At 36.8% G+C, this 16931-nt stretch overlaps 2 protein-coding genes across 3 annotated transcripts; one reads left to right on the top strand and one right to left on the bottom strand.

The window, feature by feature from the left end:
* The first annotated feature begins 248 nt into the window (after positions 1-248).
* Positions 249-10136, top strand: LOC132052719 (proteinaceous RNase P 2). 2 transcript variants are annotated; one of them, XM_059444380.1, is made up of 7 exons: positions 249-833; positions 2079-2471; positions 2602-2703; positions 2802-2974; positions 3271-3391; positions 4341-4409; positions 9607-10136. In XM_059444380.1, exons 1-7 carry the CDS (start codon positions 336-338, stop codon positions 9892-9894), a joined length of 1644 nt encoding a protein of 547 aa, XP_059300363.1. In that variant the 5' UTR covers positions 249-335; the 3' UTR covers positions 9895-10136. The 2 variants fall into 2 exon arrangements, with proteins under 2 accessions (XP_059300363.1, XP_059300365.1); XM_059444382.1 differs by lacking the exon at positions 249-833 and adding an exon at positions 1046-1099.
* Positions 10137-10313: 177 nt separating this feature from the next.
* Positions 10314-16677, bottom strand: LOC132052720 (fatty acyl-CoA reductase 3-like). Its single transcript, XM_059444383.1, has 10 exons — positions 16399-16677; positions 15938-16041; positions 13647-13852; positions 13320-13420; positions 12679-12871; positions 11968-12129; positions 11788-11869; positions 11382-11651; positions 10875-11002; positions 10314-10641 (listed from the first exon to the last, which is right to left on the bottom strand). Exons 1-10 carry the CDS (start codon positions 16475-16477, stop codon positions 10488-10490), a joined length of 1479 nt encoding a protein of 492 aa, XP_059300366.1. The 5' UTR covers positions 16478-16677; the 3' UTR covers positions 10314-10487.
* Positions 16678-16931: the final 254 nt, after the last annotated feature.

Here is a 16931-nt window from a genome sequence, read left to right as displayed (position 1 = left end):
TCAGTTTTTTTGAGTATTTGGCTGACCAGTTTAAAGTTATTTTGTGCATAAAATAAGCCAAAAAAATAATTAAAGGCTGTTTGGTTTAAATTATCTAAAAGCGATTTATAAGTAAAAATAGCTTATAAGCTAAAAAAAAAAGTTAAATTTACTCCAACTTTTTTTTTTTTTTACTTATAAAAGTTATTTTCAACTTATAAATGCTTATTTTAAGCCATCCAAACAGGCTCTTAATAAAATTAATATACGCTATACTAAACCCTCATATTTTTCCAAAACCCAGGTATATTAACTCCGCCGTCGCAACTACGAACTGCAATTACAACGGGGAAAAAATGGAGAAAACCAAAAAGAAGAAGAAAAACCCAACACCAGAAGTACAATTTCGTTTAAACCTAGACAATTGTTCAAAAACCAAAGATCTTTCAACTGCAATCTCCTTATACGAATCTTCTCTTTCAACAATCAAATTTTCCAATAACCATTTCAACTCTTTTCTTTACATCTGTTCCAATGCTGTTTCAAACCAACAAACCAAAAACGCCGCTATTGAATTTGGGTTTAGAATATTTGAACATATGGGTACGTGTAATATAAGTCCTAATGAAGCAACTGTAACAGCTGTTGCTAGATTGGCTGCTGCAATTGATGATGGTGATAAAGCATTTGAGTTAGCTAAAGGGGTTGGTAATTGTGGGAAGTTAAGGACTTATGGGCCTGCTTTGTTTTGTTTTGTTAAGATGGGTGAAGCTGATAAGGCTTATCAAGTTGAAGAACATATGAGGTCTATTGGGTTGCAACTTGAGGAACCTGAGCTTGTTGGGTTGTTAAAGGTCAGTTCTTTTTTGTGCCTTTGTATTGTCCTAGTTAATGTGTAGTAAACTTTAGATTGTGATTCAAGAATTAGTCTTTTTGCACTTCTTTATATTTGCCAGCACTTTTGCTGTTTTTGTTGGTTTTGCTATGATGCTATCTGTAAATATTTCTGGATTAGGTTGCATATGTGTGTTGGGGGGAGGGGGCAAAGTTTACTTTTCAACTATATGCACTATGTTTTATATATATGCTTACTGATAAAAAGAATGCTGGGTTGTTAAAGGTGAGTTCTTTTTTTTCCTTTGTATTATTCCAGTTAGTGCTAATAAACTTATTGATGAGCGGTTAGGTAATTGCAATTCTAGTTTGTTTAGATTGTGATTAAAGATGCAGTCTTTTTTCAGAGCTTTGCAGTTACTAGCACTTCTGATTCTGTTTGGTTTTGCTATCTGTAAATATTTCTGGGTTGCTGTTCTGTGTGTTGGGTTAGGGGGCAGAGTTGTACTTACTCAGATAAAAAAGCACCATTATCCATATTTTTGCTGATAAGAAAAATGCACCATGTATTATGTTTTTGGGAAAGACCAATTGGTACATTGATCAATAGTCCAATGAAATGTAATATGCAGATTTTTGTTACATGGATGAAAAAATCAATAGTCCAGTGAATTGGTATATTGATAAAAAAAAATGCACCGTGTATTTTGCTTTTGGAAAGAACAATTGGTACATTGATCAATAGTCCAATGAATTGTAATATGCAGATTTTTTATGAGTTTTTGAGAGTACTTTTGTTTTATGTTTGCGCTTTTATCTTCCCAGTTATTCAAGATTGGAACAAATGGGCCCGAATACACTAGAGTGCATTGGTTAAACGTGATTAATATAGCTAATCCTGACTATTGCATTTGTCAAAACTTTTGTTCTGTTGGTTTACTATTTAAATATCTCTGGGTTTGGTTGCACTTCTGTATGTGGTTGACTGGTTGGGTTGGGGTGGAGGTGTTGCTAGGTTCTATTCTACTTGAAGAATGCACCATGTGTTTGTTTTGTGGGAAAGAGGAACCCATACACTGATCCGTAGTTCAACAAGTTTTGATGTGCAGTTTTTTGTTTAATGCTTGAACTTTTAACCTTCAAATTATTCAGTATAGGAATGAATTGGGCTAAATAGAGCGGAATAGTTACATAAAGTTCATAATGATGACCCCCCAACTATTTGTTATTGAGGCATAATTGTTGAATGTACTTTTACCTTCTAGGTGAGTGTGGAGAAAGAAAGGGAAGAGAAGGTCTATCAGTATTTACATAAACTGAGAATGTCAATCAGGAGCGTAAGTGAGTCGGCAGCAGAAATCATACAGGGTTGGTTTGGAGGGGAAGTGGCAACTAAGGTGGGGTTATCCAACTGGGACATGGTTCACGTGAAAGAAGCAATTTTACAAAATGGAGGAGGTTGGCATGGTCTTGGATGGCTTGGAAAGGGTAAATGGCTTGTACAGAGGTCCCAAATAGCTCCAGATGGGAGATGTCTAACTTGTGGGCAACAGTTGGTTTGTGTTGATATTGACAGAGCAGAGACAGAAAGATTTGCAGAGTCAGTTGCTTCTTTGGCTATGGAAAGGGAAGTCCATTCCAATTTTAAGGAATTTCAGGTGAGCAGGTTATCTTTAGTTTTTTCTTTGAATGTGATTTACCACAATTTTTCTATTCAAACGTGACATATATGCTGTGTCTCTCAAGCATATTCTGAGTTTTTCACCTAACTTCTCAAGAATTGTTTAGGACTGGTTGGAAAAGCATTCAGATTATGAGGCTGTAGTGGATGCAGCAAATGTTGGGCTCTTCCAGCAGAACTTTGCTGAGGGTGGATTTAGTATTCCACAGGTTGATATTATCAAGTTTGCCTTCCATTTGTTTTTCCCATTTAATGTTGTTAAAACAGCTTTTTGATTCATGTTCCATCCTGTATTGCAATAGAGCAGCTTGTTGCTGTTGTGAAAGAATTGCATAGCAGGAGCAACAAGTGGCCACTGGTTATATTACATAATAAGCGTGTTCGTGCACTTTTTGAGGATGCTGGCTATAGAGAGTCTCTTGAAGAGTGGATAAATGAAAAAATACTATACGGAACACCCTTTGGATCCAATGATGACTGGTAAAAACTGAACTGTTTGAACTTCTATCTTTCTCCCATCTTCACTAGGGTTGTTTTTAGAATATTCTAATGATCAACGAAAAATTGAATATAGCAATGTTATATCACATTGATTTCCTTCACCTTTTACATTGTTGAGACCTCTTGTAAGAATTTGCAACACTCAATTTTTTTACCTGAGAAGTGAGAAAGTGCCTCATTTCTTGTCCATTTGACTGGTCATATGATTTGAATATTATTTTCCTATAGCATTCTCAGTAAATCTATACTACGTGACATCGTGCAATATGATATAGGTACTGGCTTTATGCTGCAGTGAAACGTAAGTGTTTGCTCGTGACAAATGATGAAATGAGAGATCACATCTTTGAGCTCCTGGGTAGTAGCTTTTTTGCCAGATGGAAAGAAAGACATCAGGTTCAATTGCTTAAAAAACTATTTTTCTTGGTACATTCTTTGTGCTCCTATGCATATAGCATTCTTACCATTCTAAAAGAGTACTGTTTCTATATCTACTTGAGTAGATTATGATTTATGACTGATGACATCTGGTTTGATCAACGGTGGACCTATTGTACTATGGGTGCTTAAGCACCCATTGCTATTTGTGACAAAGACTATTATTTATATACAAAATCTTGTAATTCATTCAAATATATTAACTGGGCACCTCCTATATGTAGCAATTTCCAAACTAAATATGGTTGAGCATCCATGATATAAAATTTCTGGATCCGCCACTGGGTTTGATCATTCTTTTTCACTGGGTTGTACCTCTTTTTCAGTTGGGGTAACCAGACTTTAAGTTTAGGTGAAAATGTCTCCAAATACTAGGTTACTATTTTAGCTGAGAGGTGCTTAGATGCTAGCCAACTCAGCTACGCACATTTTTTAGTTACTGTAGAACTCGAAAGTTTCACTTTTAGTGGCTAAAATAGGAGCAGTTTCAGAACCATTTTATCCCATTACTCAACCAACCTAAACTGGATCAGTTCCTATCTATCTTCACTATCACCTGTTGGATGGATTGAACCAAATTGTCCTGATATAAAGTATGTGAATACGCGGTCCTCGTAAGTTTTATAATGGGCCATTGACCATATGAATGAATGTTGGATAAGGTCTTATGTGTGTCATAAAGAGTTTAAAAATTGTTTCAGGCACTCATTCATTACCTTTTAGGTGAGTCTGTCTCTAGGCTCTCTTTCTTTCATTATTTGTCTCCTCTTCAATTATAATGCTTATAGTTAGTGGTAAATTGTTACATGTTGCTTCAGTCTTGGTATTTTATTAGATAATGTTTCTTAACGATAAACGTGGAAAAAAAAAAATCTTGACAAGTTGATATGTTTTGGTAATTTTGTAGATCAAGTACACTTTGGTTAAAGGGGAGATTAAGCTTCTGATGCCACCCACATATTCTGTTGTCATTCAGGTATACTCTATCTTGCTCTCATTCCCTTTTAAACTGCGCTCTTTCCTTGACAGACGTTTCTTGAGGTCAGATGATAAACTGAGAGAAATATCTATATGCTATAGATATAGGCTTTCACTGCCCATGATCCAGCCAACTCTATTAATGTGATTGATGCTTGATTCAGTGGTTTTAAAGGGTTACGTAGATGAAGCTATACAGCTTCCTTGTCTTTTTATCAAAAGAGAAAAAAAATTGGCGTGTTTCACTGTTTCCTTGTTTCTGATTAGTGAGTTGAAATGATTAAAGTGTCTTTAGCTATTGATATCTCAGCTAAGGCATTAATAGTTCTATCAATTCTTTGGGAGTTTGATCTTTTTCCTTAACTTTTGCATCTTATACCATAGGCAAAATACATCAAATCACACTTAAACTATACTCAAAAAGTCGAGTTCACACTCAAACTATACAGGCGACCTATTACCCCCTGCATAATTAAAAAGTGAATTTATTTACCTTGAAAGCTGATGTGGCACAAAATATTAAAAAAAAAAAAAAAAAAAAAAAAAAAACGCGTTTTGAGTAAAATTATTCTTTTTTTTTTATTGCAAATTTAGATTTTTTTTTAACCCCACCCCACCTGTCCCTTTCTTTCTTCAGTTTCCCCCCACCCCACGCTGCTTTTTCTTCATCACGCCCCCCGGACACAAGCCCCATCTTCCATCGTCTTCTACTTCATTTTTTTCTCATAACACTTCTCTACAACTTAATTTCTTCATCAATCCATTTTTTTCTCATCAAACCCACCATAAATTTCATTACCGGAGAAAACCATTGGGAAGATGACAAGTCCTATTGGAAACCCCGTGAAATCTCTGCATATAACTCATGATTTATTTTTCAAAACCCATCGAAACTCATCGGAGAAGACTCCCATTATTACACTGATTAGCCACCGCCTCGCCGGAAAACTCCCATCCTTTCAAAAGGACTTCAATGGAGGTTAAATGAACATAATCCAGCAGAAACAAAAGAGACTCATTCCTTAGAAGAACAAAATGAGTAAAAACAAAAGAACTCAGAAAGATCAACCTTCTTGGAATTAGACTTTTCCGACCAAATCGCACTTGGAATTTCTTTCAAATCTTACCAAATTAAACAAAAGAACCCAGAAAAGTAAGTACAGAGCAAAATTAAGTCAATTCATTGTAAAATGATTAATGTCGCAAGTGTGGTGAACCAAATGGAAACATTTGTTTCCACTGGAATCTGCTGCTGCACCGAAAATCACAACACCACCACCACCTATTTCAACACCCATCAAACAAAAATATGCAAAAAAAATTGTTGCAAAAACAAGAAATCGAGTTGCTATGTGATTTTCTCGTTGAAATGGAATCGGCACAGATTGTTGGGTATTTGTGGTGGTGGTTTTTGGGGAAGAAGAAGGTGGGTAAAGGTGGCTTCGGTGGTGGCAGATATGGTGTTTCCGGTGGGATAAGAGATGGGGTGGGTGGGGTTCTTTAATGATGAAGAAGATATAATTGTTGGAGGATTTTAGTGGTCAATTAAGAATTAATTAGTGTAAAATATAATTAATAAAAGAAAAATCAATGAATAAAGAAAGGAAAATGAAAAGAATATAAAAATTAGAAGATTTCTGAGGTGGCGCCGACGTGGCGGGCGAGTGTGTAACACGTCCCCATGTGCAATTGGTTATAAATGTACAGGGGTAAATAAATTCACTTTTTAATTGTGCAGGGGGGTATTAGGTCGCCTAATTAGTTTGAGTGTGAAGTCGACTTTTCGGGTATAATTTAGGTGTGATTTGATGTATTTTGCCTGTACCATATTGGATATACAAAAATTTCTGGATGGCATAACTTTCAATTGTATGGATTAGTAAATGAAAAATGATCTATTATGACCTATTGATTAATTCTAGACGTCTGGTTACCTTAATATCAGTTAGATAAGGTATTTAATATATTTTTTCTATCTATATTTTGAGTTTTCATCTGTAGATAGTGAGCTTAGAGATCAGGAGGATCAATGACAGGATGATGGCGATTAAGTTAGTCGTTGGAGGGTTCACCTTGAACATTATTAGTGCCTACGCGCCATAAGTGAGTTTGGACGAGGAGGTAAAAAGGTGCTTTTGAGAGGACTTGAACGAAGTGGTGGTAAGTATACCGCCTACTGAGAAGTTATTTATAAGAGGAGATTTCAATGGGCACATTGGGTCTATTTCGAGGGTTATGACGAGGTGCGTGGAGGATTTGGCTTCGGGGAGCAGAATGGTGGAGAAGTCTCACCGGATTTCGCAAAAGCTTTTGATTGCGTGTAGCCAACTCGAGTTTTCCGAAGGAGGAGCACTTGGTAACCTTTCGTAGCTTGGTGGGCTCGCGACGCAAATAGACTTTTGCTTCTTAGAAAAGATGATAAAGGCCTGCGCTGAAGTTGCTAAGGTCATACGAAGTGAGAATCTTACGACCCGACATAAGGCTTTATTGGTGATGGATTTGGAGATAAGAAGGAAGAAGAAGAAGAGGGTCGTGGATGACCAAGTGAGGATTAGGTGGTGGAGTTTGACTGTCTACAGTGCCCTAGAGATGGGGGAGAAGTTGATGGCTATGGGAGCGTGAGATAGTAGGGGGATGCGAGCGAGTATGTGGGATAGGACGGCCGATTGCATTAGGGGAAGCCGGGAGGTATTGGGGGGTCTCGCGGGGCGGGCGTGGTGGGCAGGGGATTGGTGGTGGAATGGAGAGAGTCCAGGGAAGGTAGAAGCGAAGAAGCGAGGCATATGTGAAGTTGGTAGATAGCAAGGATGATGAAGAGAAGCGGACGAACAGGGAAAAGTATAAGATGGCGAGAAAGAAGGCGAAGTTGGCAGTTTCGGCGGCTAAAACGGCAGCCTTTGAATGCCTTTATGCAGAACTAGAGGACAGAGGTGGGATAAGAAGCTATTTAAGCTCGCCAAGGCGAGAGAGAGGAAGGCACGCGACTTGGATCAAGTGAAGTGCATCGGGACGAGGATGGCCAAGTGTTGGTACGGGGGGGGAAACCCGCGTTAGATAGAGATGACAGTCATACTTTCATGAACTCTTGAACGAAGGAGGGGACAGAGACATTGTGTTGGGAGACTTGAAGCACTCTGATAGGCGTCGCGACTTTGGTTATTGTAGGAGTATAAAGGTTGAGGAGGTGAAGGGAGGCATTCGTAGGATGCGCGGGGAAAAGCGGCCGGACTGGACGAGATTTACGGGAATTTTGGAAGAAAGCGAGCGGGGTAGGCTTGGAGTGTTGTTGGTTTGTTTAATGTCATTTTCAAGGCGGCGAATCTTGGGAAGAATGGAGGTGGACAATGATTCCGTGTACAAGAACAAGGGAGACATTCAAAGCTGCAACGGCAAGCCTATAGAGGTGTCCAGTGCTAAGTCACACTATGAAAGTGTGGGAAAGGGTAGTGGAAATGAGGGTGAGGAGAGGTGTGTATTTCGAGAGAACTAGTTTGGATTCGTGCGGGGCGCTCGACTACGAAGCGGGTTCGTATTGTAAGGAGATTGGTGGAGCGATATAGGGAGCGAAAGAGGGACTTGCGCGTGGTATTCATTGACACAGAAAAGGCCTGCGACAAAGTGCCCCGAAGAGAGGTCTGTGGAGATGCTTGGAGGCTAAAGGTGTGCACATGGTGTACATTAGAGCGATAAAGGACATGTATGAGGGAGCTAAGACTAGGGTAAGAACGGTAGGAGGAGACTCGGAGCACTTTCTTGTTCTGATGGGGTTGCATCAGGGATCAGCTCTTAGCTCGTTTCTATTCGCCTTGGTGATGGATGTATTGACGCGACAAATACAAGGTGAGGTGCCTTGGTGTATGTTGTTCGCGGATGACATAGTCCTGATTGATGAGACTCGCAACGGAGTTAGCGATAGGCGGAGGGGTCGGAGAGACGACGTTGGAGTCTAAAGGATTTAAATTGAGTAGGACCAAGACAGAATACTTGGAGTGCAGGTTCAGTGGCGTACCGTGTGAGGTTGACGAGGAAGTGAGGCTAGGTACCCAGGCCATTCAAAAGAAAGGAAGTTTCAAGTATCTTGGGTCTATTATACAGGGAGATGGGGATATACCGTGTGAGGCTGACGAGGAAGTGAGGCTGGGTACCCAGACCATTCAAAAGAAAGGAAGTTTCGAAGTAGATTATACGGGGAGATGGGGATATCGACGACGATGTTTCCACGTCGTATTGGTGCGAGGTGGATGAAATGGAGGCTCGCGCTCCGAGGCTTGTGTTATAAGAAAGTGCCACCAAAACTTAAAGGCAAGTTCTACAAAAAAAAAAAAAACAGGTGGTTAGACCGACTTTATTGTACGGAGCGGAGTGTTGGTCGGTCGAGATGTCACGTTCGGAAGATGAAAGTCACGGAAATGCGAATGCCGCGGTGGATGTGTGGGCACGCTAGGAGGGATAGAATTAGGAATGAAGATATCCGAGACAAGGTGGGAGTGGCATCGGTGGAGGACAAGATGCGGGGAAGCGAGGCCGAGATGGTTTGGGCATGTGAAGAGAGAGACACGGATGCTCCGGCGAGAGGTGTGAGAGGTTGGGCTATAGACGGTTTCGAAGGGTAAAAAGGAGGCCAAAGAAGTATTGGGGAGAGGTGATTAGACGATATGGCACGAGTTTCGGCCACCCGAGGACATGACCTTAGATAGAAGGTTGTGGAGGACTCGGATTAGGATAGAAGGCTAGATGGCTTATCCTTTCACCATAGTAGTTGCGGCTTTGCTCATTTGTTTATTGCCATTTGATTTCGCATTTGATTGTCGCTTATATTTGTTGGGCCGTTGTACTTTGATTATTTTATTTATGTATAGTAGTTAATGCTCCTTTCTTTTCGGACTGTTCTACCATGACTTTCTCGCTTTTGTTATTCCTTGTTTTCATATTGTTTTCGATATGCTTGGCCCTATCTGACCTTTTGTCTTGTTTTCCTCTCTTTTCCTCTCTTGAGCCGAGGGTCTTTCGGAAACAGCCGCCCTACCTTTCAAGGTGGGGGTTAGGTCTGCGTACACTCTACCCTCCCCAGACCCCACATGGTGGGATTATAATGGGCTTGTTGTTGTATATTTTGAGTTTTCAGTTAATGTAATAATGGCTAGTATTGTTAGTTTTTTATGTTTACATCTCATATTATTATACACCTGTCTCAGGAATCCGAGAATGGGTCGTGGCATGTGCCTCTGGCAGGTGAGGCCGTTGAGGAGTCATCAAGAACATGGCTCTGCATCACCAGACAAGCTTCATGTGAATCCAACAATAAACAACATGCAAGTGTAGAAGCTTCTCAAGTTAGTGAACTTCCACACAGTGATCAAATTGCAGACTCTTGCCGTTCAGATAGTTTTACAAGTCTGAATGGCTTAAATAGATGTTCTGGTTTGGCTGGTAAGAGGAAAGAGAGGTCCCCGTCTCCATCTCACTCCAGTCTACAATCTTGAAAATTTGAAGGTGATACCCTTTCAGAGCTAACTTGTTTATTCTTATTTTTAAATCTAATGAATTGGGGGAGTTTTACTGGTGCGAATATTCCTCAAACATTAAGATTTGCAGTATTGCATAATCCCTTTATTGGATCCAGTTGCTGGTCATACTGTTGTTCTAATTAAACTTATTTGAGATGTCAAAGGTGAAACATTAGCTATATAATTCATTGGCTGAAGAATACATATATTCATCAGGACTCTTCGTTTCCCTTATTACAAATGGATTCTTCAGTTTCTGTAAATTTGTGTTAGCATAACTTATATAAAGGGGAACATAACTTGGAGAAGAATTTCATATATATGTGCTTTCAATCTTGATACACCCCATTACATTGGGTATGTTGTTGTGCTTTAAATCTTGATACACATTCTCCTATTGGAACAATTCGTTAATGTGTCCCTAGAGGATACGACATTTAAAATGGATACATTGAAAATGATAAGCAACAAAGATATTTGGTACATTTTAAAGTGCTTTGACAATTAAACCATCCACGTAGAAATATAAATTATTTTAGTAGGAAATACAAACCTCTTTTCCACTTTATTCACTTAAAGACATATTTTACCACGCCAGGAATGTGAGTATTCGAAAAATAGTCTTCCCAGTTGATGCTCTTGGGATTAAAATTGAACACATCCATTTCAATACCAGCCTCCTTCGCTGCTCTGCGTAATTTTTCTGTGTTCATGTCATCATATCTGTCACCAAATTAACAAGATTATTATAAGCTCTAGATTTTATAACCCCTCCCCTCATGCACACAGGGAGAGATTGATTACAGATATAAAGATGAGTTTGTTTTTTGGTATACTTCGTGTTTTTGCCCTTATTTTAATGAAATTTGTTACTTAAACAAAAAGAGAGATGAGTTTAACTTCTATACACTAACAATGTAATTGAATTAAATCTTATGGAGATGTATTTTACTTACATTCCTTTGAAGAATAAATAGGGCCCGTAAAGATCTATCAACCGCATCACAAACTTGATTTTCCGGTGAAGTTCCAGATATTTGGCTTGAAAGAATTGGCAGAGTACCGTGTTAACTATTTCTAATCCCTGTAGAAGAACACCACTTCATATTAATCACATAGTAAATGAATTATACCCACTTAATATCATTTAGAACAAGAAACATAATTTATTTATTTTTGTTTTGTCATTCATTTAGTCTAGCTCTTTGAAATATACTGTTCAGCAGGGTTTTGGTGTATTGATAAGAGCGCAACATGTAATGTGTATTAGCCGCATGTCATGGTTGGTTCGAACTCTGCTTCAAACAAAAGCCTCGTATTTTAATTGGAGACAGGTAAGGGGTAAGCCAGATATCTGCCGTGCTACAAATAGTACGTGACTGGTCCTCGGATATTTCTCGGTTTTCTTAGCTATAAGTGAGAAAGATTATATCTGTTGTAGGAATTTGTCAAAATGAACAAACCTTCAAAGGAAGCAAGTAATGGAGGGCCATGTATCTGTGAAAGCTATCCATGCTACTCAACACATTAACTTTGCTAACAATGACTGGTTTTCCTTGTTTGTCGATCCATGGATGCTCTTTGAAGTAATGGAATGCACAGTCCTGCATAATTGTGAATTCTATAGGATTTGACACTGACGTTCCAACATGGTATATTATTTGACTTCCCCTTTGGTCCGCATGGGCCACCATGCTTACTATCATAGCGTTCACCACCATATCTGCTGGAATCTGCACATAATTTATATTATTCATGTTAAACATATATTATAAATTAAAGTCGAGCATTATACGTAATATGATATTGAGAAATCGTTATCTTCGCTGAGATTAATATGCATCAGCATATGTATTATTAATTACTTACCACGTCAATAGTTGCTTGAGGGTCGCCTACGAAGCTTGTTAGTTTTCCTTTACCATATCCAACTGCTAAACTGTCAATGGTTCTGCATGCCCCAAATGAAGTAGACTCACTTATGTATATTTCAAAATGAGTAAACACTAAATATTTAAATAAAAAGCTCATGAATCAATATATACATACCTTATACCTTCGACCCAACCAGGGAAAGGGTCTTGGAAAGTACTAGTAACGATAGTAGGACGAAGGATGACAAGAGGCACATCTTCTTTCAAGTCTCCCAATAGCATCTCTGCCAATGCCTTTGTGAATACATAGGGGTTGGGCCACCCATACTTCCTTGCTCTTCATAAATCAAAGGTCATCACAATATATTAGCCAAATGCTCTACTTGTTATTATCATGAATCCTATCTTATTTTTTATCAGAAAAAATTCAAGCTAAATAATTTCTGCTTCACCTGAGGCTAAAGTTGACGTGACATAAAAAAATTATATAACAACGGCTAGAGTGGGAGAATTGAAGTCGAAAAGAGAATTCCTTACTTCTTTCTCTTATTCAAAGTCTTGCATGAGTTCATCTCACACAACTCCTAAGTAATAAAATAAAGAAAAATCTATTTTTTAAAATTATGTTCATTGCGTGTGTATAAGACCGAAAGCATTTGACTTCTACAAAGGATTACCAATTCTTATTTTTTCATAACTAGATCTGGTGTTTACACCAAATCATACTAATTTAATTTAAATGATTAAATTATAAATTAAAGTGAGAATGTGTGTTAATCCCTACTATGATTTAGTGATAAGAGTGATAATATAAAACCTGTGTCATGTATTTATTGATCAATTGATTTACACACTGGGTGCCAGTAAACATGTACCGAAGGAATACCTTTCAAGGCCAAGCTCCTTCATGGCTGCTGTAATAGATTCTTCGGAAGAATCCTCAAATATAAGCTGTTTCAATGTTTCCTCCATTACTTTCTTCTCTGTATCAATATTTAGTCCTGATGTACCATTCAGGGTCTCACCCAAGTTATAGGGTGTTTCCAATATCAACCCTGGCTTTTCCCCAGATACATATGCTAAAGAAATAAATAAATAAAAGTCATATAATTAGTCACCTTCTTGCTTTTTTTCATCATGAAATCAATCATCAAACACTATTAGGAAAAGATGGTTTTCCCACCGACATTTGGTGGGAAATTTGTGCTATAAAACTTGTTTTTTCACCTCATTTCCACCGAACTACCACCTGAAAAACACAGTAGAACAGCTCTACGAAACGCTTATGAAACTTCATACTTTTTTCTTGTGGAAACACTACTATTTATGTTTTTCCCACCGACATTCAGTGAACAATAGCCACTGAACATTTTTCGGTGGGAAAATGGAAATTTTTTAGTAGTGAAACCAGCTAGAGTAATTATTAAGTTCTAGGTTTCAGAATCACACATTTTATTACTTGGTAAAAGAAAAGAGTCATAACTAGAAGATAGACGGACTAAATAAAATGAGGATGAAGGTACTAACCAGTTGACACGTGAAGAAGAACCTTTAATTTACTACACTTTTTGGCAAAGTTGAGTACGTGTATGGCTCCAAGAGTATTGAGCCACAAGGCTGTATCATATCTAAAAGTTGAACATTTGAAGAACAAATATAGCCTGATCACTTCACATGTAATTTACATTGAATGTAACTTGTAAATTTTTTTACGCTGCCATTGTAATTTAATCTGTTGTAAAATGTTATTCACTTTATTTAACTAATTTTATTTCTTACGGAAATTTACTTGTAATTATTCTTATACTCGCTCGGTTTGACTAAGTATAATTAAAAGAACTTTGTAGTACATACCTTTCATCAAAATTAGTAGTTGCAGCTAGGTTAACAACAACTTCTATTTCCTTCCACATTTCTTCCAGCAAATTAGAGTCTTTCACCCCCAAGTTCTCATCACATGTGATATCACCAGGTAAAATTGTGGTCCTTTGTGAGATAAAATTATTCAGATTTGCCCCATGTTTTTCCCTTAGAAGCTTGAACAAGTCCTTTGCCACAGCCTGTTAATTAAAAGAGAAATTAATGTACATGTATGTAGTTGAAATGAATACATTTTCCAGATTATAAGTACTAGAGATAGTACTGCACCGTTTGCTTTTAGTAATGGGAAATCGACATAAATAACCATCCAAAAAAAATAAATAGCTGGTAAATGTATAATAAATAGTATATTAGATAGAGGTTGTAAATATTTTTCGCTAGGCCGCCAACTGTTTTAACTTCCCGTTTAGTAGTTGTACCATGACCTTGTACCAGACGTCGCATATTTCCATCATTTCCGAATTTTCCAAAGGCAAATGAAGTAATAAACTAATAAGGGGTTTGTTTTTTAAAAGGAATTAATTCGTGAAATGGGCCCTCAAGAGAAGAAATTGAGTGAATGATGAGTGGCGTCAGGTGTACTACGGAAACATATTAAATGAATGTCTATCCTGTTAGCTTGTTAGTTGTTACCACCACCAGATTAGTTGAAGATGAAAAAGATTTTAAAAAGGAAATTGAAGAAAGCAAATATGGTATGGCAACCCTGAAATTTAAGGAATAAATCAGGGCATTCTTTCTTATTATAAAAAGATTTTTTAAAATTTAGAGTTTACGTATTGACCGTGCAAAGAATATTCACATAATTTGATCAAGTACAAAATAATTATAGGTGAATCTTTAGGATAAATAGTGGTTGATAACCTAATAAGTAAATTATAAAAGTAATTACTAACCTATTATAATAAAATCATTAATTAAACTAATAATGTAATAAAATGTTATACAGTCGTAATTGTATGTTAAATTTGTTCTTGTTACTGTGTTCACTTTTCAACAATCGTTTGCAACTCAAGATTCTATACCTGCACTTGGCGTTACGCAAGAGTAACTATAATTCGTGTCTCATTTGATTACTTTTGTCTCCCTCCCTCAATAAAAATAATACTAACAGATTTTCCTATGTTTGAGGTTTTCATCTAGCTACGGTCATGATTTCATAATTGTGTGATAAAACTCTTGTGAAAACTTTCAACAATCTGAACTCGTGGTATAGAATTTCATTCTTATTTTTTATTCACTTGATGTTGGGCTCTTATAATGTCCATGGGCAATTCATGTGGAAGGACACGAGTTCACGCGCATCTATACTCTTTTTTTTTCTCAAATTTCAACTAGCATGATTCTTTTCTCGATTAATTTGAATTTTATATATAGTAATCACCAAAAGTACCTAAATATATATGTTTGTGATCAAGCTCAAACATGAAACTCATTTTAATCTGGAAATCAAAGAATTAGGAGTGACAACAAACACTCATCTACATGCTTAAAAGATGATTCAATTATTATAATTAGGTTCACCTCCATAAGGAGGTGAGGAGTTCAAATGTCATACATATTTATTTTATTATTTTTCTTTTCTTTATTAATTGGGGATAGTCATGTCTAGTGTCCTTCTTCCATTTTAATTAAGTATTTATTTTTCTTTATTTGTATTATTCTTTCACAATCCTCAAGTCTGACATATTGAAATTCATATATTTTTTTTTTTTTGAACCGTAAATTTTATATAATTAAATAAAATGTCTATAGTAAAACTAATAGATCAATGATAATTTAAGAAAATTAATTTAGAAACTATAATTTCAAAAGTGTAAGTAGATCAATGATGAAAACTTAAAGGTTGGATTTGTCAAATTTAGATCCTGGATCCACCTCTCTTGATAGTGCACCCATCTTTGAATCTGTCTCTAATTATCTCATTCTCCTTTATACAATATTGGATAATCTTCATCACATGAACAATATTTTTGAGTTGAGTTAAGTGCAATGTCCATTTTCATAACCATCCGGATCGGAACTAAACAAAATTGTGGATGACGAGCATTCTTTTTTTTTTTTTCCATGAAACGTTGAAGAATAAAAGAGATAAAAAGACTTCATTTCAAAGACAGAGAATAGTTAAGTTTTTCGCATTTGACATGGAGTACCTTACTGGAATTCTTCGGTGCAAATTCGAATTAGTTGAGCCCAAAAAAAATACCAGGTGAATTTCATTTATATAAAAAAGAACTTTTTTCACTAGCTACTGATCCGTGTACCTCATTGTTGAAACGCTGCAAGGCTGCATTGTTATCTTGAGCTCTTAAAAGCAGATATAGCTTCTTCGCATTTGGTTGTACTCTAAGTATCTTCTCCACAAAAACTACAACCAAAACAGAACCAAAAAAATAATAATTACACCCCATTAATTAAGAGTCATGAGATACAACACTACTAAAAAATCACTATTTTCCCATTGAAAAATATTTAGTGGCTATTCTTACTGATTTTCGGTGAGAAAAAACTAAATAGTAGTGTTTTCACACGGAAAAATCAGGAAGTTTTCTGGCGTTTTAATGGGAACTTGTTTCCCATCATGTGTTTTTACAGTGAGCTGGTTTGGTAGAAATAAGGTGAAAAAATCATTTTTTTAATACAAATTTTTCACTGAACGTCAGTGGAAAAAAAAATACTATGTTTCCTAGTAGTGAAAAGAAACAGAGGAGAGGTTGAAAAGTACTCTTTGCAAGAAAACCAGTGGCACCAACAACAAGAATGGTTCTGTTCTCAAGAAACTTGAGAACACTTGTTAACTCCATTATAGATCAAACTCCCGAAATATCCAAGAGAAAGACAAGAAATAACTTTTGATGAATAGTAACGGAAATAGAAGTAGTCAGGAGAAACCAAAACAGAACAAATTTAGAAATAGGGTGCATTTATTTTATAGTGGCTAGGGGTCATTGAATACTCATAAATAAATGATACAAGGGGATTGGGTGCACGAAATTAAAGTTGTTGATAATTTCTTTGGTAGATTGACAAAGTAATGCTACGAAAATTATTTTATTGTTTTCTTTGTGACTCTATTTATATCAAGACATGGCCAAATGGAAATTCAACTTTTATGGTTGTCTATTTATATCCTTATTTCCCCTTGGTTCTTCCTATTTTTGCTGTTTGCGGGAGGTCACCGGCCTATATTTTGGTCGGGGAAGGGTTACCTATATTTGGTTTATTACTTGGTCTAACCAACCGTATATTTTACTGAAA

The sequence above is a fragment of the Lycium ferocissimum genome, chromosome 4, assembly GCF_029784015.1.
Source record: "Lycium ferocissimum isolate CSIRO_LF1 chromosome 4, AGI_CSIRO_Lferr_CH_V1, whole genome shotgun sequence".
Classification (NCBI taxonomy): Eukaryota; Viridiplantae; Streptophyta; class Magnoliopsida; order Solanales; family Solanaceae; genus Lycium; species Lycium ferocissimum.
This window is presented reverse-complemented; position numbering and strand designations above follow the sequence as displayed.